This window comes from Hibiscus syriacus, unplaced genomic scaffold (genome assembly GCF_006381635.1).
Source record: "Hibiscus syriacus cultivar Baekdansim isolate YM2019G1 unplaced genomic scaffold, ASM638163v2 tig00112399_pilon, whole genome shotgun sequence".
Taxonomy (NCBI): domain Eukaryota; kingdom Viridiplantae; phylum Streptophyta; class Magnoliopsida; order Malvales; family Malvaceae; genus Hibiscus; species Hibiscus syriacus.
This window is the reverse complement of record NW_024063321.1, coordinates 320,459-344,396: the sequence shown is the minus strand read 5'-3', so window position 1 is coordinate 344,396 and position 23,938 is coordinate 320,459. Positions and strand designations below refer to the sequence as shown.

Sequence of the window (23,938 nt, the reverse complement as noted above, 5' to 3'; positions counted from 1 at the left end):
GGCAATAACTTGATGAATTGGGCGATAAACATCTTCCCATTAAACCAAACTCACCCTGTTTTTCCGGGGTATGGCCTCATACAAAATTTCTAATCAGTCTTTCCAGAGCCACACTAATATATTTAGGAATAGCGGTTGATTTGCATAGTATTTGGTTGTAACACACACCTGGGCAAAGTGATCCCAGCTAGCCAGATAAATGGTGTTTAGCCTCCCAAGTCCCAAGCTAAGAGCTTCCTCTTTATTTTCTTCAAAACATAGACGCATAAATGGTGTTTGACACCAACCAGATCAAACTCCAATCCACAACTAATAAGCTAGAAGAAACATTCTTCGACGAAAACTTACCTGATGCCCTAATTCAACAATCGAATGTGCTAACATCTTTATATATAAAACAAAGATACTCCTATTAGAAGATAAAAAGGATATCTTTGACAAATGAATGCCTAAACACCTCTGTCAAAGTCCACCTATTTTGCAGCTGGGTTAACCAAGAATAATAAGAAAGATGAAATGGCCTATCCTCCGAGCTTTCCTTTCGTTTTCTCCTTGCTTCATTCGTCCCTTCCTTCGGTTATGTGCCCAACGATCTGCCCTCGCCACTGCCAAAAAACTCCATGCCTTAATCCTCACTACTGGCCTTTCCACACCCCAAACTTCCTTTCTCCTCAACACCCTACTCCACCTTTATGCCTCTTGTGGTGATATACCCTCCCCCAGAAACTGTTTGATCATATTCCCCGCACAAGCAAGGATGTTGCAGACTGGACATCCCTCATGTTCTTTTCGCGCCAAAATAGGCCTCGTGATGCTATACTTTTGTTTGCTCAAATGCTTGAAAACAGGACCGAGATTGATGATGTGGCGATGGTGTTGCAGAATATGGTTATCGGATAGAGCAAAATCGTAACTGATAATTTGAGAAAAATAAAAATGAAAATAAAGAAGACACAAATTTTACGTGGAAAATCCCTAAATAATATAAGGTAAAAACCACGGACAACGGTAGAAGAATTTCACTATGAGAAAATAGGAATTATAACTTCTCTCGATCTAACAATGAGAAAACAATAACAATTCTCTCTTAAAAAAGGGAAAACAACTCTCAAGAAAATTCTCTAAATTCTCTAGTATTGGTAGAAAGCTAGAATGATTTGGGATGGTTTTGAAGCTAAATGGGTTAGGGTATTTATAGTTCAAGCTTAATGACTAATATTATAAATACCTTAAAATTTAGGGACTAAATGTTATAATTATCCCTTGATTAATTCAACAAAAATAATTGCCCAATTTTGAACAAAAGCAGCCGTCGGCTGCTATGAATTTCAACAATCTTCCACTTGAAGATTTGATTGAGACAATCATATCTTCACTCTCAATCATATCTTCACACAATTCTTTTTACCTTGTACCTTCACGTTGTTTATATTTCTGTTAGGCCACAAGAGGATCGACACCAAGTAAATTTATCAGCATTGATTGCCTTCGTCATGAAATCTGCTATGTTGTCTTTGGTATGGATCTTCTACATATCTACCGTTCATTCTTCCACCTTTTCACGAATGAAGTGGTACTGAACTCGTATGTGTTTTGTCCTTGAATGAAATGTTGGATTCCTTATTAGATGCAATGCGCTTTGATTGTCACAAAACAGAGAGACATACTCTTGATTATGCCCAAGCTCCTCCAATAGCATGTTCAACCAAATTGCTTCTTTACTGGCTTGTGTAGCTGCTACATATTCTGCCTCTATTGTGAATGTAGCCACAACTGACTGCAATTTTGAAACTCAACTTACAGCTCCACCGGTAACTTTGAACACATATCATGTAGTATATTTTCTTTTATCAAAATCCCTTACATAGTCAGAATCTACATATCTATTGATTAGTAAATTTGATCCTCCGTAACATAATGCAACATTTGAGGTCCCTTTGATGTATCTCAGGATCTTCTTTATTGTGTTCCAATGCTCATTGCCTGGATTCGCCATGTCCCGACTAACCACTCCCACTGCTTGTGTAATGTCTGGTCTTGTGTATATCATAGCGAACATTAAACTTCCCACTGCTGATACATACGGTACTCGAGACATCTCCATCATCTCTTCTTCACTTCTAGGACTCATACTGGAGGATAATTTGAAGTTAATAAGAAGAGGGGTAGAAATTGGCTTACAATCTTGCATGTTGAATCGTGACAAGTTCTTTTTCAAGTAATTCTTTTGTGAAAGCCAAATCTTCCTATTACTTCTGTCTCAGTGAATTTGCATCTCTAGAATCTTGTTTGCTAATCTAAAATCATTCATTTCAAATTCCCTAGCCAGTTGTGCCTTTAATTCTTCAATATGATCTTTGTTGGGTCCTGCAACCAATATGTCATCCACATACAACAACAATATAACAAAATCGTTATCACCAAATCTCTTGAAATAAGCACAAGAGTCTATATTAAATCTGTTGTATCCAAGGCACATAATAAAGGAATTAAATCTCTTATACCAACACCTCGGCGCCTGCTTTAGACCGTACAGAGATTTGTTCAACCTGCAAACCAAGTTCTTCTTTTCTTTTTCTTCAAAACCTTCAGGCTGTAGCATATAAATTTCTTCTTCAAGATCTCCATGAAGAAAAGTTATTTTAACATCTAGCTGCTCTAGATGTAAGTTCAATGTAGCAGACATTGCTAATACTACTCGAACTATTGTTAGTCGAACCATAGGAGAAAAGATTTAATTGAAATCAATACATTCTTTTTGACCATATCATTTGACCACCAATCTTGCACAATACCACTCCACTTGATCATCACCATTTTGCTTGATTTTGAAGACCCATTTGTTACCAATTGGTTTCCTTCCTTGTGGTAGTGGCACAAGGTCCCATGTATTATTTTTATGAAGGGCTTCAATTTCTTCTTGCATCGCCATCATCCACAGTGAAGCACCTGAGCTGTTTATTGCCTCCTAGTATGTTGATGGCTCACCATCATTTGTTGAAAGGTAGTATGCAACATTTCCTTCTATAACATAATCTGAGTGATAATTGGGACATCTTCTCACACGATCTGATTGACGAGTTGTTGGAGCTTCAGAACTCTCTGGTTCTTGTTCATCATGTGTTGGTTATGCTTCAAAATAATCTCCTTGTTCAACCTCCTTTTCCACATGTATATGTGTAGTCTCTGACTTTTCAGCGCTATTATCGTCTTCTTTTCTTTGTAGTTTATCTTCTACAAAGATAACATCCCTGCTACTGATCACTTTGCGGGCAGTGGGATCCTACAAGCGATACCCCTTTACTCCATCAGCATACCCCAAGAATTTGCATTTCTTTGATTTTGGATCCAACTTCGAAATTTCTTGGGAGTTGTACATCACGTACACAATACTTCTAAATACACGGAGGTTTGAATAATCAACTGGTTTACCAGTCCACATCTCCATTGGAGTCTTCAGCTCTATTGCAGTTGATAAAGCTCGATTCACCAAATAACAGGCGGTATTGACTGCTTCTGCCCAAAATGATTTTTCTAGGCCTGCAACTCTCAACATTGCTCTTGTTCTTTCTAACAATGTTTTGTTCATCCGCTCTGCCACTCCATTTTGTTGAGGAGTGTTCGCCACTGTGAACTGTCTTTTGATGCCTTCTTTCCTTCAAAAGTCATCAAATTCTTCACTTGTGTATTCTCCTTCATTATCTGTTCTGAAACACTTGATCTTATTTCCAGAATCAAGTTCCACCCGCGCTTTTAAGTTTTTTGAAAGTTGAAAACACGCCTGACTTTTTCTTAATAGGGTACACCTAACATCTCATAGAGTAGTCATCAATAAATGAAACAAAGTATTTTGCTCCGCCTAGGGATGTAACTGGTGCTTGCCATACGTCAGAATGAATCAATTCTAGAACACTTTTACCTCTAGAATTTGATGTGTTGAATTTCAACCGATGCTGCTTACTTGTTATGCAATGCTCACACAAAGTAAGTGATACTTTTGTTAAGCCTAGAAGTAGTTTTTGCTCCGCAATGACTTTCATTCCTTGTTCTAACATGTGTCCAAGTTTCTGATGCCATAGCATTGCAGAATCTGAACTACATGAGGCAACAGAGGATTCTGCTTCTAGCAAAGTCTCTCCCTTCAGCATGTACAAGTTTGCTGCTATCTTTTCTCCTTTCATCACCACAAGCACTCCACGGAACACCTTCATGATTCATTTCCGTGTTTCAATCTTACTTGCATTATTATCAAACAATCTGTAGGATAATAAATTTTTCTTCAGGCCTTTCACGTGCCACACATCTTGAACAACTTTGATTGTTCCATCATACATATTCAATTTGATAGTTCCCACGCCAACGATCTCTAAGGCATGATCATTGTAACTATACACATATCCTCCTGAGACAAGTCCTCTTGAGGTCATGTGATATTTTGCTCCCGAATCAATGAGCCATATATATGCAAATCTTTTTCTTCCTTCCACGGTGGTTGACACTTCACAGCATAGAGCATCTTCTTCAAGTGACTCTTCTTTCCACAGTTGTAGCACTTTAAATTCTTCTTGCTTCTCGACTTTGGTATACCATGTTTGTGACAATTGCTTTGGCCACGTTCGGTTGATCTCCCTCTCATCGTTGTCAACGCTTTTGCTTGTTGCAGATTTACTTGTCTGTCTTCATTGTTCTTGCGCTGATTTTCTTCTTGTAGAACAACAACTGTAACTTCATCGAAGACTAGACTGGTGACATTACTGTTTGTTAAGTTGATGATGAGTTGATCATACGAATCAGGTAGACTTTGAAGTAGAAGTTCAGCACGTTCTTGTTCTTCTATTGTACATCTTAAGGATGTAAGCTGAGAAAATAAAGTGTTCAGCGTGTTTCAATGCTCCGTCACTGAAGTAGATTCTGACATACGAAGAGTGTACAATTTCCTCTTAAGGAAAATTTTATTGTGCAACGATGTGGCCTCTTACAATTTGATGAGATGATCTTATATCTCCTTAGTTGCCTTCTTCTCCTCGATGCTTGACAATACTTCATCTACTAATGCTAGATGAAAGTTTGTCATAGCATTCTCGTCCATTTCGATCCATTTGTTGTCATATATGAAATCTATCGGTCTTTCACTGATAGCTGCTAGACAACGTCTTTCCTCAGGATGACCTTCATCTTCAATTTCCACAGTGAGAAATTTCTCTCATTGAATTTTTCAATATCAAATTTCGTTGTCATAGCTTCTATTACGGATAACTCCCATTATTTCACTATTCGTGAATAGTTCTCTAGAACCTTCAAAAAATGGGTAATATCTTCTTACTTTCTTATGTTGGAGGATCCACATTTTGGTGACAACCACAAAGACAATAAGTAGATATTACAACCTCTAATCTGGCTCGGATACCAATTGTTGCGAAATACGGATATCGGATAGAGTAAAATCGCAACTGATAATTGAGAAAAATAAAAATGAAAATAAAGAAGACACAAATTTTACGTGGAAAACCCCTAAATAATATAGGGTAAAAACCACAGGCAACGGTAGAAGAATTTCACTATGAGAAAATATGAATTACAACTTCTCTCGATCTAACAAAGATAAAACAATGACAATTCTCTCTTGATAAAAAGGAGAAAATAACTCTCAAGAAAACTCTCTAAATTCTCTAGTATTAGGATAAAGCTAGAATGATTTGGGATGATTTTGAAGCTAAATGGGTTAGGGTATTTATAGTTGAAGCTTAAGGATTAATCTTGTAAATACCCTAAAGTTTAGGGACTAAATGTTGTAATTATCCCTTACTTAATTCAACAAAAATAATTGCCCAATTTTGAATAAAAGAAGTCGCCGACTGCTATGACTTTCAACAGATGGTTTGCTTGTTTAGTGCGTGTGCATGTTTGCGAGATGTTGGGGTGGGGAGTCAGGGCCATGGCCGTGTGGTGAAGATGGGTCTGGAAGGGAGTTTGAAAGTGTGTAACGCGCTGATGGGTATGTATGGAAGGCTGGGATGGTGGCGGATATGAGAAGGGTTTTTTTTGTGAGATGGGGGAGAATAATGTGGTGTCATGGACGGTGGTTTGGCTGGGGTGTTGAAGTGAGAGGGTGTAAGTAATGGAAGGGAGGTGTTTGATGATATGCCACACCGAAACGAGATCGCATGGACGATAATGATTGTTGATTATGTAGGGAATGGATTTAGCAAGGAGGGCATTTTGCTTTTGAGTCGGATGTTGTTTCATTATGGGTTTAAATTGAATTATATAACACTTTGTTATTTACACAGTTCGGAGATGTGGTGATGGGTAGATCGGTTCATGTTTATGGCTTGAAGATGATGGGGATGGAGATGGATATCATGGTGGAAACTGCCATACTGGATATTTATGCAAAATGCGGGAGGGGTGATACTGCAATCAAAGTTTTCAAGTGCATGCCGCAACGTAATGTCATGGCATGGAACGCTATGCTTAGTGGACTAGCTATGCATGGACGAGGCCGAGTTGTGGTCGAAATGTTCTGGCAGATGATTAAGGAAGTCAGGCCGGATGATTTAAACTTTATTGCAACGTAATGTCATGGCATGGAACGCTATGCTTTGTGGACTAGCTATGCATGGACGAGGCCGAGTTGTGGTCGAAATGTTCTGGCAGATGATTAAGGAAGTCAGGCCGGATGATTTAACCTTTATTGTTGTTCTAAGTGCTTGCAGTCATTCTGGTATGATCGATCAAGGATATTATTATTTTGATCTCCAATCTGTTTATGGTATTACGCCCAAGATCAATCACTATGCTTGTATGGTGGGTCTACTTGGAAGGGCTGGTCGTTTGGAGGAAGCTGAAACTTTGATAAACCAAATGCCAATACCTCCAAATGAGGTGGTTTTGGGATCTCTTCTAGGTTCCTGCAATTCCCATGGAAAGCTAGAATTGGCCGAACACGTTCTGCAAAAGCTAGAATTTGTATGCAAAATGCGGGAGTATCATATACTGCTTTCAAATGTATGCATTGGCTGGGAAGCCGGACAAAGCGAATGCTCTTCGGAGAGTAATTAAAACTAAAGGAATTAGGAAGATTCCTGGAATGAGTTCTATCCATGTAGATAGCCAACTTCATCAATATATGTAGGTGATAAATCTTACCCAAAAACCCAGGAAATTTATATCGTCTAAGAAGATATGATTCGAAGGTTGCAATTGGCCGGATATGTTCCGAATCTGGCTGCACAAGTGTTTCCTGATTCTGATGGTGTGGAAGATGCTGGGGTCAGTTTGGAGAAGGAGCAGGCACTGTTTTCGCACAGCGAGAAGCTGGCAGTCTGTTTTGGACTTTTAAGCACAAAACCTGGTAAGCCTCTGTATATTTTCAAGAACTTACGACTATGCCATGACTGTCATGCCGCCATTAAGATTGTTTCGAAGATCTATGACCGGGAAATTGCAGTCCGAGATCAGAACCGGTTTCATTGTTTTAAGGAGGGATCATGTTCTTGTTGTGATTTCTGGTAACCATTGACTGTTATAATCTAAACATTTAAATATCAAATTATATTGCTCTTTCTAGCCCCCCGGGAATGCAAGATGTGTATATTCTTTTCATTGTCTTCGCATTGATTCGAAGAGAAACATGTACATACAATTTGTCCTCATTTTCCCATTGTTAAAATTGTATCAACTGTCCAAATAATTTGATTAAAACTGAAAATATCAATATTTTAACGGCCTGATGGCTCTTAGGAAGAAATCATTTCAAAGTTACTTTTTCAAAGAATTATATAAATATTACGTATTGTACCAACCGGGGATGTAGATCAAATGGTAGAGCGCTCACTTTGTATGCGCATGAGGCATGGGTTTGATCCCCATATTTCCACTTTTTTTTTCTTCTAAATTTAAATTCAGAAACAGAGAGATGAAACAATAATAATTTTTCCCCAATGTTAATTGTAACTTTGGAAAATAAATAATATCTGTACATTCTCAAGAATCTTGGAGTTGGAGAAGCTCTTCAGATATCCCAAAGAATGTTAAATCAGAAACCCTCAACAACAATAGTGATAATTTATTGGACCACTTCCTCTTTAACCCTAACTCGATATCTTAAAATGGCAATGCATGCAGCAGTGTTTTACTCTTTTACATTGAAGTATCGACGCATATCGGACCTTTCCCTCTTGAATTTACTGTAATCCGCAAGCAAGCTACCATCTACTTTCTGCTTCATGCTCTCAACCAACTTTGTCATCACCTGTCAGTACTCAATAGTTCAACTTCTGGAATAGTTAGATGCACAAAATATACGATTCGAGAAATATTGATATCGATGAAACAATATGGTACATGAAGGGTTTTTTGATGTTCTGACCCCTTTTCCGAGGCTGTTCCGCACATTTTCAGGAATCAAAGCGAGTGCAGGAGGAAGGACGAAATTTACATGCATCTCTAAATGACCCCTGAGCCGGGTTCTACTTCTTCTATCAGGGTATAATGTTCCTTTCACGTCGAGTGTGAAATGAGATGGATCAACAACATTACCAAGCCCTTGGAGTTCCCATCTTGTCTACAAGATGAGAGCATTGGATCGGATAAGAGGAATGATTTACATAAAAAAAAAAAGAATTTTCAGTGCAATGTGCAAAGCTTTGTTCATTCACTGCTTACAATGTCGAGCTCGAGAACTTTCGTGATATCACAAGGGACTTCCGGCGGGTAATCTCTACCTCCTGATTTGCATATCAGCCTCAAGTCCACTACTGGCCAGACGTTTAGAACCAATAACTGCAGAGGCAACATCTGGATTCTCCATTCATCCTGCACAAGTTCGGAACATGTCCGGCCAAATATGGAAAAAATATTGTTGGGACAGCTTGAAAAGGTGCTGATTTCTTGTAGTAATCATGAATTCTAAACATTGTTTTCAATTATGTTAAGCAAATTGCAGTTGTATATTTCAGATTTACGCAAGCAAATGAACCTCCAAAACCCAAGCTTGAACTAAGAAATAATGTAAATGGAACTCAATGCTAACCCTGTTCAGATTTTAGAATCTATGGCAAACTTTTCTTAGAAATCATGCGTTTTTCCATTCCATTCTTGCAGTTATATTATAGACCTCGGAAGGTGACAATTTTCTAATGGCCAGTTTAGTTGTGTTTTTTGCAATCAACTAAAGCTATGTGAACAGATTGGTCACTACAAACCAGACAATTATGTTCAAAGTCTTTGCATAATGTAAACAGCATATTAGCTCCAAGAACATGTGGATTTTAGTTCACGCTTGTTGATCAATAACATTTGGATTTTACTGCTTGTTGATCAATGAAGCAAAATGTTATCAATCAACTTTAGTAGAATAAGACGAGCATGCTTTTACTAGGTTTCGATTAGTATGTCTATTACTACCTGATCACTACCGCTCACGTGACTCAAGTTATCTATAGATTTTCTTCATTTCTCTTTCATTATGAGTTCTATACATCCTATAATAGTCTTCTCCCTATCCCTTCCCCAAATTACAGAATTGTATTATTTCTTCATCCTTTGATAAAACACAGATTCTAAATCTAAACAAATGAACTTGCTTTCTGGTTTATGTCCTCCAGCCACCATGGCAAATAAGACCAGAAAACATACAAAACAAAGGGGGGGGGGGGGGAACATTTCCCATGTTACTTGAACTCGAGTCTATATGTAGGATATGTCATATGTATCGGACACAGATATTTTTCAACTTTTTCATGATTTTTTTTAAAGGAAAGAACTATATTTGCTTTGTCGCAGAATAACAAAATAAGCTACCATATCAACAAAATATTGCTTAAAATTTATACCAAAAAGGAATAAAAATCAAAGAAGAAAACCAAGAACCTTATTAAGCTGTTGGCTTCTACTACTATCAGGGAACATTGCCTTAAAAATTCTGGGTTTATCATCCAAATACTCATCGAACAAAGCCTGTTCAAGGAATCAACCACAATTTCATATTCACAATCTCACATTCACCAGCAACAATGAATCAATACCCATTTCATGAAAAAAGGTAAAAAAACAAAAATCAAGAAATTAGTTAATGGGATTACCCCGGGAATCTCATATAGAGGAATATCAGTGAAAATTCTTGCGGAATGTGTAGCTGCTAACTCGTTTGTGACCAAATATTTGTGTGCTTTCGGCTTGGTATTTGCCTGGCATTGGAATTCCGGTTTCTTGAGCTTCAATTGCCATTTTCCATTGCTGAAATTGTCGGGTCTGGAAACGAAATAATTGCGTTGACATGAGGAAAGAAAACCTGAAACAACAACTTCACTCATTATCTGAATTTCCTTTTCGAAATTCTGGGTTTGCAAAATAAAGACAAATAATGAAGAGAGCCAAGATTGTGCTTGATAAATTTTGGTGGTGATTGATTAAGAGAGTGAGATATAAGCATATCTGATAGGCTGATAGTATATCCCTATTTTTTCTGTTACATGGCATCCTGTTGGAGATTGCACGTGGTGACCATTCCTAAACATTGGCCGCTTATAAAAATATAGGTAAATTACATTATTAATCAATTTTATTTAAATTTTATGTATTTTTGTGCAACATTTTATAATATTCGACAAGCATTAACTATAAGTATTATTAATTTAATTTATAAAATTTTAAAATTTTAAAAGATTAGATGTATAATTATAAATTAGCTAAAATTTTAAAAAGTAAATTATTTAAAATAAAATAATTATTAAATTATTTTCATATTTTTGTGGGGTAAATCATAACATTGACCATTCAACTATTTAATCATTTTACTTTTACCACCAATCTTTTAATTTTGTCAATCAGATAACCTAACTGTTTAATTGTTGTCAATCAAGCCATCTATCGTTAACATTTGACGTGACAGATAATAAAACTGACATAATTTCACATTTAGTCCTCAATAGTTATATATTTTATCAATTTTATCCTAATTTTAGTTTAATTTATTAAATTTATTCCTCTAATCAGATTTTGGCACGTGTCACAACATGGTAATATGTGTCAGCATCTGATTGGATAAAAATCAAATTAAACAATTAAAATATAAAAATCCTCCGGTCATTTTGTGACATGTTACAATTTGATAATATGATTAAATTTAATAAATTAAATTAAAATTAGGATAAATTGATAGAATTTATAACTATTGAGGACTAAATGTGGAATTATGCCAATTTTGTTAACTGTCACGTCTGGTCAACTGTTAACGGCATGTGGCTTGATTGACAAAAATTAAATAGCTAAGTGATCTAATTGATAAAATTAAAAAATCAGTGGTAAGGGTTAAATAGTTGAGTGATCAATGTTATAGTTTAACCAAAAAATTATGAAAAATAATGTAAAAGATATTTTATTTTAAATAATTTACCTTTAAAATTTTAACTAATTTATAATTATACGTCGAGTCTTTAAAATTTTAATTTTTTATAAATTAAATTAATGATGTTCATCGTTAGTGGTGTTCAACTTACTCGTCGAGCGTAACAGACTCATCATTTTTTTTATTAAATTCAAAAAACATAATATTTGCTCTCTCTATTTTTTGTTTAATTGATAAGTAGTTATTGAAGGTTAATTTTCGTTATGCTAGTAACGACTTGTTGACATAGTATAGTAAATTTATAAAATGATAAATGATAAACTACAAAAATGGCCACTAATATTTAAGTAAATTTTCATTTTCTCAATTGAAGTTTTAAAAATAAAAATTTTGCCACTAAAACATCAAACTAAGTCATTGAACAATGATTTTATATATAATTTATTATAAAAACTTTCTAATATTTTATTTATCATTCGAAACATTTGATTTCTTTAAGTCCAAAAAAGTTAATTTCTAAGCTTTATTTTTAAAATTTTAAAATTATATATATATATATATAGGGACAATGGAAAAATTAGAAGTTTTATGGGTTAATTAGATATAATATCATTGTTTAAAGACATATTTAATGTTTTAATGAACTTTAGTGGAAAAATTGAAAACTTTCTCAAATATTTGTGACAATTAGATGTAATTTACTCTTTTTAATTTTTTTAAATTCATTGTGTTACATCAGCAATCTATTAATGATCACATCTTAACTAAACATAATCGAAAATGTCAAATTTTTTTTTTTGAATTCAATGAAAAAATATGTACAAAATTTAAACGAAAATAATCAATCTTGTAGTCTACCCTAAAAATATTTATGTACTACAAAACTTATATATATATATATATATATATATATATATATACACAAAAATGTTATTAAATAAATTTAAATAAAAAATTATATTATATATTGTGTATAAATTTTAGTTTACACAAAACTTAAAATATTATGTGTATGGGTGAGTAAAATTTCTCAACTTAAAAATTAACTTTTTTGATTTTATTTGATTTAAAATATTTTTAAGTGAAGTTATAAAATAAAACTCGAATAACTTAATTTTTTAATAATTAGCTGATTGATTTTTAAGTTCGAGTTGAGTCTTTTAATTTTATATGATATATATATTACATGTGAAACATATGAAAATATATGTGTATTGTATATGGTTATAGAAAACCGTTTAAATTGAAATCAAATAGTATTCTAATGTTACAAATATTTACAACTAAAGTTAAATAGAATCTCGAACAACTTGACTCGATTTTATTTTATAAATTCAACTCGAAAAAATTGGAAATGATGTTTATAAAAAAAACTCATCAACTCGAATAACTCAAAATCTTTTTACTTGACTCAATTAAACATTCACACTAATTATGTGTCCTATTTAAAATTTAAGATTATATGGTTTAGTTTTTTTATTTATTAATTTAGCGTGATTATAAGTGATATTATTTGTTCTAAATACTTTTAATCATTTAATAATGAATACTCAAATATCATGATATTCTTTGATACTTGACATGTGACCTCTAAGAATAGCAAATATTCATTTAACTTAATTCATACTTATGTTTTAAATTTTAAGATCTAAGTTAATAATTTAATTTATAGAATAGATTAGAATTTTATATTTTTTTTATAAATAAAATTTTATATTTTAAAATCCAAAAAAAATATATAAATTTTAATTTTCATAAAATGTGTATAACAAAATTTTTCATACAAAAATCACTAACTTGAATAACAGTTATCGGTCCAACTGCTATCTAAATTTTAAAGCGTGACCCGTCCTCAACCCAAACCTGTGACATGAAATCCTCATGTCGTGTTGTCGTGTTGTCGGCTACTGGAGTTTTGTGTGACAAGACAGTGCCTCTAAAACTCAAGAGAAAATTTTATAGAATGACAATAAGACCAGCGCTGCTGTATGGATCATAATGTTAGAAAATCAAGAAGGATCACATAAGGAGGATGGAGGCCGCAGAAATGAGAATGCTTCGATATACATGTGGTAGGACTCTGTGGGATATGACATCAAACTATGCTATTAGGATGTCCTTGGTGCATGTATTCGAAAAATTGAGGGAGGGAAGACTACGATGGTTTGGACATATTCTTAGACGACAACTGTCGGATGCGGTCAGGAGGGTAGAGTCGATTTCAGTCGACGTGGAAAGAAAGAGAGGACGACCAAGGAGGAAGTGGGTAGACTGCTTGAGATTTGATTTGAAAGATTTATCCCTTACTGAGGACATGACATCTGATAGGAAAGTATGGAGACTTAAGACCAGGGTAGCCGAGTAGTGTGGGTCAACAACCATAGGGTGTAGCATCTCTGTCTTCTTTTTAATTGCCTTTGTAGTAATTTCCATGACCTTTACTTTTTATTACGTTTCTGTCATTGAAATTTATAAAGGCTTAGAACTAGGGTAGCGGAGTAGGGTTGCATTAGTTTAGGTTTTAATCCATTTTAACTTTATTCCTTCTCGTAGCTTGCTATCGTTGACTTCCGTGTATCATTCTCTTCATGTTTCATCTTTTTAAATTTAGCCAGGACTTAGGTTTCTGTCTATATGCAGAGATTTTTAGGCAGGGTTTTATTTGTAGGGATTACATCCCATTACAGACGCGCATATGAATGACTACATATGAAGACTGTCCAATTATGTATTTATTTATTTATTTATACATGCATTGTATTTTATTTGTATTTTTAATTTTCTGAATTGCCGGAGGTTTTTCACGAAAGCTGCTATCAATATGATGTTGGGAGCAACCTACTAACCTACCCCCTTTATCTCATTAAAATATGAGAATAGGGTTTTGTTGTTGTTGTTGTAAATATAGAAAAAATCCAATCAAATCTCTGTTTTCCAGCAAAACGCCGCCGTTTTCCTTCGTTTCCTATATCCAAGCCATGGACGTCTCTGTTTACGCTTCTAACCCTAAATTCAAGATCTATTTTCAATTTAATTATAAAAGGCTTACTCACATCATAGCTCTCACATTTCCCCCATTTCAGCTGAAACTTATTTCCTTTCGACAATCAAGTCAAACAATGCCGTACTACTCAAGGGGCGGTGATGATGAGTTCGACGAGTTCGACGAGTTCGATCCGACTCCTTACGGTGGCGGATACAATATCGAATTGACCTACGGTCGCCCCTTGGAACCATCCGATGAGACTTGCTACACTTCAGCCACACCATCCGATGGCGACTTTGATTACCGCCGTCCCGATTTCTCTTCCGGTGCCGAGCACCTTGCTTATGCCGACGAAGCTCTCCAAACTGAATACAGTAGCTATGCCAGACCCAAGCCCCGACCTGGCCGTTTCGAACCTGCTCCTGCTTATGGTTCTGGATCTGATCAGTATGGAGCTCAGCATGAATCTGGTTATGAAAGGAAGCCTGAATATGAGCAATCCGAATCTGGTTATGGACGAAAGCCTGAATTCGAGCAGCCTCCTTCGGAGTATGGATCTGGGTATGGCCGGAAACCCGCATATGAGCATTCACATCAATCGGATTATGGATCCGGTTATGGACGGAAACCCGAATTCGAGCAGCCTCCACCTCCTGAATTTGGATCTGGGTATGGTGGAAGACCTGAGTATGGGGAACACGGATCCGAATATGGATCTGGATATGGCAGGAAACCCGATTATGTGGAACAAGGATCCGAATACGGATCTGGATATGGCAGGAAACCCGGGTATGGGGAACAAGGATCCGAATATGGCAGGAAACCCGAGTATGGGGAACAAGAATCCCACTACGGATCCGGATATGGCAGGAAACCCGAGTATGGGGAATCCGAATCTGGATATGGATCTGGGTATGGCCGAAAGGCTGAGTACGAAGGTGGCGGATCTGAATATGGGTCCGGATATGGACGCAGGACCGAAACTGAGGGCGAGTATGGATCTGGTTATGAAGGTAAGGCAGAGACCGAATACGGGTCAGGATATGAGAGGAAACCAAGTTATGGGAAATCACAGGAAGAGGAGGAAGGGTATAGGAAGCCGAGTTACGGGAGGAAACATGATGATGAATCAGACGATGAAAAGAAGAAGAGTTATGGTTATGGCGATGAAGAAGGCTATGACCGCAAGAAATATGTGAGTACCCTTAATTTCATTTAATTCGAGATAAAAGTTGATAGCTTTGAACTGATTTGCAGTTTTAATTTTGTGTCTGATTTAAGTATCGTTTTTTGTCTTTTGATTGAATGTTTCTTGGATGGCTTTTGCTAATTGTTAGATGTTAAATTTCCTTCTTTTAACTATTTTTTTACTCCTGGCTTTGCTTTGTTGAGATTTATGCCGTTTAACCGTACACTTGTATGATACTTATCTGAGTATAATAGTTAAAATTATCAGCCATCTGATTAGAGTTGAAAACATGTTAGGAGCAGATAAACTGCTGTGAGAATATTTTCCCTTTCATTTGCAATAGATATCCAGTGGTTTACAACTGAATTGAACTTTGAACTAGCTAATTGAAGATAGAACCCTTTGGATACCATGCATTATATTGACTCGTATTAAGTATTAACAGGACCAGATTTTATGTTCAATCATTCCTGTTAGTGTCAATCTCAAGGTATTTGTGATGCAATGTTGCACATCCATTCTGGTAGCTCGGTGTCGGATTTATGAATCCATCCTGGCCAACTGTGTCCTTGTTTGTTAGTTCGTTGCATACTTAGGCAATAGATTCTCAATTGCCTGTCAAAGACCAGATAGCTACTCTATATTGATTGCTTTAGTTTTCTCCAATTGCAAGTACTCTATATTCTTCTGGTGTGTTGTTAGCTTTGATTCTTTTCTAGCATCTTCATCATGTTGATTTTCAAGTAATTTGAGTTCTAGAAGAATCATCATATATTGGAAAAAATGGAATGCTGTGGTTTACTCTGTTGTTATATGCATACTTGTTTATGTTGGATTATTTTAGCACAAAACTCATTTATTTAATGTTACAGGGTGGCGAAAACAGTGATGATGATGAAGAGAAGCATCATCACCGCTATAAGCACCACCACCATAAGCGCCATGACGACTATGATGAGTAGTCATACTGGTGGTTCCCTCTACAGATGGAGTTCATGCCATAGTAGCTACCTCCTTACCGGTGTTGGTGTGCTTTGTGTCTGTTCGATTGTCAATCAATAAAATGCCAAACATTGGGTTACTGCGGTTATGCTTGGTGTTTATGAATTTGGTGATGGTATTATAATGTCATGATGTACTTTTCGTATTAACACAACTTGATGATTATGATATACAATATAAATGCATATGTTTGTGATGTGCTTGCGGATTAAAGTTAGCATATATGATATATGATATAATATGCTTATGCTTTTACTTTGATACCTAGATTGCTATTTAATTATTGGGTAAATTACACCGATCATCACTGAATTTACTATATTTTCTATTTCACTTACTGTATTTTAAAACCGTTCAATTTCCTCGATAAACTTAATGTAATTAACGTTTTTGGTTATTTAACTGTTTTCTCCACTAATGGTGTTATGATGTGTATTTTTTTATTATCATATTTCAAGTAAAAAAAAGGAAAAAGATTAAAAGAAGGGGTATTTTCGCTTCCTTAGCACAACTGCCTTCTCTGTCGCTTCTTTCCCATCCTTTCCTCAATTCCTCCCATCTTCTTCCCTCTCTTGTCCTCTCTTTGTTTCATTATATGGTATTTTCATTTCATATTCTCTCTCAAAAGCTCTCTCTCTCATTAATCGTGTGGTTTTTTTTTTCTTTTTTTCTTGGCTTGAGAAAACAAGGTGAGTTCTTTTTTTTGTTTACTTTTTGTATGATTTGTTGATGATTGGATGAGATATGAGACATATTCGCTATGTTTTATTTCTCTTGAATTTTACGATTGTTCAGTTTAAAAGGCAATCTTTTTATCTTTTCAAAGGTATGTTCTTTATGATTTTTGCCTCTAAAATCTGCATATCCTATCAATTTTGTATGGTGGATTTTGGTTTGGGAATTGTCTCTTTCTTGTTTATGCATTCAATTTTAGTTTCTTTGTATGGTTGTCTTTTCTTTTATATGGGTAAACAAGGGTGTTGTAGATGCTGTGAAAGCAAACTTCCCAACAACATTTCATGGGTTCAACATACATGATCTCATTGACAGTTTCCTGCGGCTCTATTTTGTTGTTCGTGCAGAATCCGAGAACGGGTCTGATTCGTTGCGGTACTACGATTTCAACCTTTTTACTATTGGCGTCGGAAGTTGTGGTGTTTGTGCTTCCCATTTAGCTGCCAATTTTGGTGTTTCTATTGCTATCTGTGAGCTTCCGTTTTCAAATATTTCTTTCGAGACCACCGGCGGTGTTGGCGGAATGTAAGTCGCCATGTGTAGAGATAATTGTTTTATTCAATTGTACAATCTATAAATTATTTACTTGTGTGTAAAGAAAACTTTTGAGTTAATTGCACATTGAATTATATGAACCGGATTTGCATGTACTTTTTGCAATTTGATGATAGTAATGGCGGAGGGAAAGGAGAGGGAAGAAGAGGGTGGAGAAGAGGACATGGAAGGAGGCGGCGGAGGAAAAAGTTGATTGGTGTTGGAGAAAGACATTTACCTTTTTTTAATCATTTTCCCTTTTCTTTTGACTTAGAATATGGTAATTAAAGATATAATAAAAAATTCACGTCATAACTCCGTTAGTGGAGAAAACGGTTGAATGATGTAATCACATTACGTTCAGTAAGTAAATTGAACGGTTTTAAAGTGAATAAAATAAGAGTAAACTATATTCATGGTCACCCAACATTTAGGATGTTTTATAATGAAATTGAAAAACTTTCATCATTAGTCATTGATTTTTATTGTGTTTTAATTTTGTTAACGGCAGTTGAAATACATTAACGGTAACCAAGTCTACAGGTGATATTCATTATCAGTGAAATTATGTCACTTTCTTTTTAATAAATTAATATTTCAAATAAAATGACAACAACTCACGAATGTATGAATTACATGTGGATGTGGTAGGTAGTATATGAGTACTAGGTTTATCGGGAAAAAGAGCCCAACATTACATCTGTTACATTGGTATGCATATACCAAATTCTTTAAAATGAAATTTGGATATATATTTTGTTCGAAATTTTGATGTAATGACACAAATTTTATTATTTAGGTAAGCTTAATATACACTTTAACCCTACTACCTTTACGAAGACGGGATTTGATTGACGCCATGGCCGTGGCCACCCCTCCTTTTCTGTTTTCATTTCCAAAACAATGCAATCTGCTGTTGCCTCATCTTTCAGCTTCTTTTCTAATAACATCTCTTAAATTTTAATTACGAAAATAATCTTATGTGCTCTTATTCAGTTGACACAGTCATCAACAAATAAAAATATGGTGAGGTATACGGATGATCACCTAATTATTGTTTCATTTCACTTTGATTATTGGTATTTCGATTTAATCAATTAAATAATTAAACTATTTAAATGCTTTAATCTTATCACTAACCGTTAATAACATGGAGAGAATTGAACTTAGGGCCTTCAGAGTAGAAATGGTGAACCTTGCCCACCAATCCAAAGCATATATTTAGTAATGTTATACAATATTATTTATATATCCTTAATATTTTGTTAATATTATATATATATATATATATATATCCTTATTTGTTACTATTTAATAAATATAATGAATGGTACATGTACTGAATTAATCTTTTTTACAATTATCATAATATATATCTAATTAAAAGTTTAAAGACCAAATGTAACATAATTTTTTTACTCCAAAAATGATGTTAAAAAGATTAATAAGTGTCATTGATAATATTAAATAAATAAATAATGAGGAAACATTATATTATATTAAGTATAACAAGGATGTTAAAAAATATAAAATAAATATTTAAAGTGCTAAACTCATCTTAAAAATATAAAATTTTAAATTTTAAATAAATTCTGTTAAAATATGATGCTTACGTACTTCTTAACATACCAACGATACTAGGAGATTTTGTAAAACAAGTGTCTAATATATATGTGATTATATAAAATTAAAGGTATTACTATAAACTTTGGCTTGGTGGATAAAATGTACCATTTTTTCCCTCACGGACCTAGGTCCAATTATTAATGATATATATTAATATTGTAACATCCTCAATATCGGGTTAGTGACTAAATTGAAAATTTTCATAATTTGTTGGTCAAAGTAGATAAATTGAAAAGTTTAGGGACTCATATTGTAAATTTTGTAGAGGATTAAATATCAAAGAAGGAGAAATGGAAGGGAAAATGGTCATTTGACCTAGAAATGAATTAAAAATGAATATAGGGTTTATATAAGTTACACGTGGGAGATGAAGGGAAAAATGAAGCTTTCTAGAGTTCTCTTATTCTTCTTCTTTCTCTTCACCTTGGAACCCAAAGGCAAAGGTGAGTTTCCATGTTCGTTGGTTATTTGTTGAGTTCAAGCTTGGTTTATGATCCTTAAGTGATAAGTAAGCTTAAGGATAGCTTAAATTGTCTTAAAACCATAAGATGAAGGAATTGGGAGAGTTTTAAGATAATGAGTTTTTAAATGAAATTTTAGGAAAGAGTTGATAAGTGGATTTTGAAACTAAATTTTGACTTGTCAATGGTTAAATTAAGAAGTGTGAAGTGATAGAATGGAATTTAGAACAAGTAGAAAATTTGGTATGATTCTTGAATTCCATTAAGATGATAGGATTTTAAGGTTAAAGATGTGATAAATGAGTATAAATGGGCTTAAGTATGTGTATTTGAGTTTAGTATATGAAAAGGGATGAAACATGAAGTGTTGAAGTTGAAAAGAATGAATTTTCGTGTTTAAAATTGAGTTCTGTGCAAAGGTGTATCAGTACCCATTCAACAGGTATCGATACCTCAAGAGTAAAATTCAGGAAGATGTTCAAAGGGTACTGATACCTTAAGGAGTGTATCAATAACCCCTTGAAACGAAAAATTTCGAATGTAATTTGGTTATTGATACGCAGGCAGTGTACCGATACCTCAGTGAGGGATGTATCGATACCCTATAGAGTGTATTGATACCTACGTTAAACAAGGAATGAAATTAGCCTGTCCTTTAGTATAAGAAATTAAAGATTAGAGTATATCAAGTGGAATACTGATATGTATCAATGTATAATTATGTATATATTGAACGTAACTTTGTTCTAGAGCAATTGAAGAATTAGAATCGATTCAATTCAAACAATGCTCAGGTGAGTGTGTATTAGTGATGTATGATTAATGGAAATAAAACTCGCGATGAGTCTATTTCCTATAGTAGTATACATGAATCATGAATATGAGCATGTGATTGATATGAGGATATGTGATTATATATTTTTTACATGGTTGTGTGAACATATGTGAATGTATGGAATCCATGTAACATGATAAACGATAATAGAGACATAAGGAATTGTATAAATGGAATTATGATCTAAAATATGTAGGGTTCTTATGTGATATAAAGTATAGTACAAAGGATATAGGAAATCACATGAGAAGTTTATAGGAATTGTACATTACAAATAAGTTATAAGAATAAGTGGGAAAGTAAGATAAATAAATGACATAGCCGCAAATTATATCATGAATCAGTGATATAAGAATATGATATAAATTGTGTCATAAGAACTATGTGTTAGATGATAGGAGATAATATATATATATAGTTATATAAGACTTGATACAAGATATTATATGACTATGTGGATGTGGATTATACGAAAATGCTCTATATGGAAATGAACCATGTGTCTCTATGAGTATGTGGAAGTAAGTGATGTGCTTACATGATTACAAGATATGAGATAGGACATGAGATATATGAAGAGAAAATATATGTGATATGTGAAAGTGAATCGTATGTCTATATGAATATGGGAAATGATATGAAAGAGAATGCCCATGTTTTATTAAATGAGAGCTAGAGGTATAGTTGGCATGCCAAGAGTCAAGGGTTACCTATGTATTTCGAGACATATGGAAAGTTTACCTATGTCTTTCGAGACATATGGGCAGTTTACCTATGTCATTCGGGACATATAGACAGTTACCTATGTTCTCCGGAACATATGGATAGGTCCTTCGGGACACATATTTTATATGCCACTTAGTGGATTTTATACGAGCTGTGGTGACACTATATATATGCACAACCTCATAGTATTCGTATACCTTGGGTTATCAATAGTGTACATGGGCTTATAAATAACATAAATAGTATGTACATAATTGTATCTTAATACGGTACCATTATTTATATTAATTCATATATATATCGTATGACTAATTTATGATATGATGAACATAATTGCATTTGTATTTAAGAGAAGTAGAGCAGCATATTTCCGCGTGACGATCAGATCAGAAGTACTTTACACAATATGTTTTGGTTATGTAACATATATGTTGGCATGTAAATAAGATTCGTAAAGTACACATGCTCTGACCAAATTTTGTAATGGTTTGAACTTCAATATGTAATTACAAGTTTTATGTTAATCAAAGTTTAAATTTCTCATAGTTTTTATAAATATACATGTTTGAAAAGTCAATGTGACACCTCGATTTCGTATACGGGTCAGATACGGGTTAGGTGTTACATTTAATGGTATCAGAGCTATGGTTTAGTCGATTCTCGGTATAAACAGGAGTCTATAGTGTCTTAAAAAGTGTACATGCCAATGTAGTAGTAAGAACTTATGATCTGATAAGAGTAAAGAGTATTTTGCTAATAGAGATATTGGTTATATCTTATTAGATGTCCAGACAAGATAGCTCCCGAAGTGAAACGGGAGATAATAGATTAGCTGATAGCAGTAATTCACCTGCCCTGGCCAGGCAAGGTGAAGGACAATCACCTTCTGGACCAATATGTCTTTTTCAGGATGTTGGACACTATCTTGGCGCATTTCCAACCTCCTGTGTTGGAAACATTTTTGTGTTTTGATATAACAAATTAAGTTTAAATGAATTTTAAGATTTTACAAATGATTTTCTAAGTATATTCGATTTAATTAATCGAATATCAAATTATTACTCCAAGTCTTTCAAGATCAAATTCAAACCTTACTAAATGTGTAAAATTGTGTTTTATACTTAAAACTATTTTTGGAACAATTTTCATAAAGTATTTTGAACCAAAATCAAGCCTAAAATCAATTTATCAAAGTGATGCACCGATGCAACAATCCATGCATCGATGCACCATGAATTAAATTGAACATCGAATGCATTTCATGCATCGCTGCACTGAGGATTTTATGAAAACATCGAATGCATTTGATGCATCGATGCACTAGCCATGCATCGATACACTCTGGCTATTTTGAAACATTGAATTCACTTGATGCATCGATGCACTCTTAGTGCACCGATGCACTAAGGGTCCAACGGTCAAAATATTTGAATTTTACACTGACTCTCCCAACTGCTTTAATTAATTATTTTCACACTTAAATGGCTCTATTGACTCCACTAAGCATCCGCAACGTTCAGAATCATTTGAAGGTGTATTTAAACAAGCTTAGAAGCCATTTATCAATAACAAGAAACAACAAGCAACTAGAATCAAGAGAGAATCAAAGAGAAAGCATCAAACTCATTGTTTGAGCACTTCAAGCCTATTTTTCATTCAATATTCATTTTGCTTTCAAGAACACTACTTATACTCAATTGTATTCATTCTTGAGTGTTCTTTTCTTTGTTCTAAAATTGTGCAAACAATCTACCTTGTGAGGTTTTCCTTGTAAGTTTGCAAATTTGTAATCTTCTCATTGAGAAAGAGTGTTCTCAAGAATTGGGGTATATTCTTGAGGGAGTTGTAAGGTTATCTCTTTGGCCTCAAAAGAAAGAACAAATTAGTGAATTTGTTGGAAAATCCTTAGTGTTGATAGCTAAGGTAGTGGACGTAGACTTTGGTTGAGAAAGTCGAACCACTCTAAATCGATGTGCAAATTACTTTTAATTTTCTGCAAAAGCTTCCACCAAAATTTTAATTGCCAATTTACCCCCTCTTGGCTGATTCCATCGATCGATTAACTCAACAATTGATATCATAGCCTCACTCATTTGAAGGTTTAATCGCATCTTGAGTCGATTCGGGAAGAGTTACATCGATTACCAAGTCATCAATGGCCTTTACTTCAAATGTCGACTCTGGTCTCGATTCGATGCCCGTCAACAAGCCTCTTTTTTTCAATGGAGCTAACTATGCCTATTGGAAGAATATGATGATGTATTTCATTCAAGCAAGTGACATGGGAGCATGGAATATTGTAGAAGATGGATATATCAAGCCTCTCACCCATCTAAGATTGTGAAGTGAAGGAGAGACAAGAATGTTCCAGCTCAACTCCCAAGCCATCCACATCATATTTTGTGCTCTTGGACCAGATGAATATAGAAGAGTTTCATCTTGTACAACCGCCAAAGAAATATTGGATAAACTACAAGTCATTCATGAAGGCACC

At 34.5% G+C, this 23,938-nt stretch overlaps 3 protein-coding genes across 6 annotated transcripts; 2 read left to right on the top strand and 1 right to left on the bottom strand.

Moving 5' to 3' along the window:
* Nucleotides 1-449: 449 nt before the first annotated feature.
* LOC120179067 lies at nt 450-10,440 on the bottom strand. The gene is made up of 6 exons (XM_039184779.1): nt 10,086-10,440; nt 9,874-9,960; nt 8,668-8,817; nt 8,372-8,566; nt 8,161-8,254; nt 450-457 (listed from the first exon to the last, which is right to left on the bottom strand). The coding sequence occupies exons 1-6, from the start codon at nt 10,314-10,316 to the stop codon at nt 450-452; spliced, it is 765 nt and encodes a 254-aa protein (XP_039040710.1). The 5' UTR covers nt 10,317-10,440.
* LOC120179069 (pentatricopeptide repeat-containing protein At5g15340, mitochondrial-like) lies at nt 7,013-7,539 on the top strand. Its single transcript, XM_039184781.1, has one exon. It carries the CDS (start codon nt 7,186-7,188, stop codon nt 7,513-7,515), a length of 330 nt encoding a protein of 109 aa, XP_039040712.1. The 5' UTR covers nt 7,013-7,185; the 3' UTR covers nt 7,516-7,539.
* Nucleotides 10,441-14,399: 3,959 nt separating the features above from the next.
* LOC120179065 (uncharacterized protein At5g39570-like) lies at nt 14,400-16,536 on the top strand. Of its 4 annotated transcripts, none has more exons than XM_039184778.1 (3): nt 14,400-15,033; nt 15,187-15,531; nt 16,398-16,536. In XM_039184778.1, the coding sequence occupies exons 1-3, from the start codon at nt 14,470-14,472 to the stop codon at nt 16,485-16,487; spliced, it is 999 nt and encodes a 332-aa protein (XP_039040709.1). In that variant the 5' UTR covers nt 14,400-14,469; the 3' UTR covers nt 16,488-16,536. The 4 variants fall into 4 exon arrangements, with proteins under 4 accessions (XP_039040709.1, XP_039040708.1, XP_039040707.1 ...); XM_039184777.1 differs by having other exon boundaries at nt 14,400-15,084; XM_039184776.1 differs by having other exon boundaries at nt 14,400-15,135.
* The last annotated feature ends 7,402 nt before the right edge of the window (nt 16,537-23,938 follow it).

What these genes read in the sequence shown, in the direction of transcription:
- LOC120179065 (XM_039184775.1), top strand. Translation starts at nt 14,470, where the DNA reads ATGCCGTACTACTCAAGGGGCGGTGATGATGAGTTCGACGAGTTCGAC. An exon ending in GCTATGACCGCAAGAAATAT is followed by an intron (nt 15,532 to 16,397) that starts GTGAGTACCCTT and finishes TTAATGTTACAG; the next exon opens with GGTGGCGAAAACAGTGATGA.
- LOC120179067 (XM_039184779.1), bottom strand. Translation starts at nt 10,316, where the DNA reads ATGAGTGAAGTTGTTGTTTCAGGTTTTCTTTCCTCATGTCAACGCAAT. An exon ending in AAGTTCTCGAGCTCGACATT is followed by an intron (nt 8,567 to 8,667) that starts GTAAGCAGTGAA and finishes CTCATCTTGTAG; the next exon opens with ACAAGATGGGAACTCCAAGG. An exon ending in GGAACAGCCTCGGAAAAGGG is followed by an intron (nt 8,255 to 8,371) that starts GTCAGAACATCA and finishes GAGTACTGACAG; the next exon opens with GTGATGACAAAGTTGGTTGA.
- LOC120179069 (XM_039184781.1), top strand. Translation starts at nt 7,186, where the DNA reads ATGATTCGAAGGTTGCAATTGGCCGGATATGTTCCGAATCTGGCTGCA.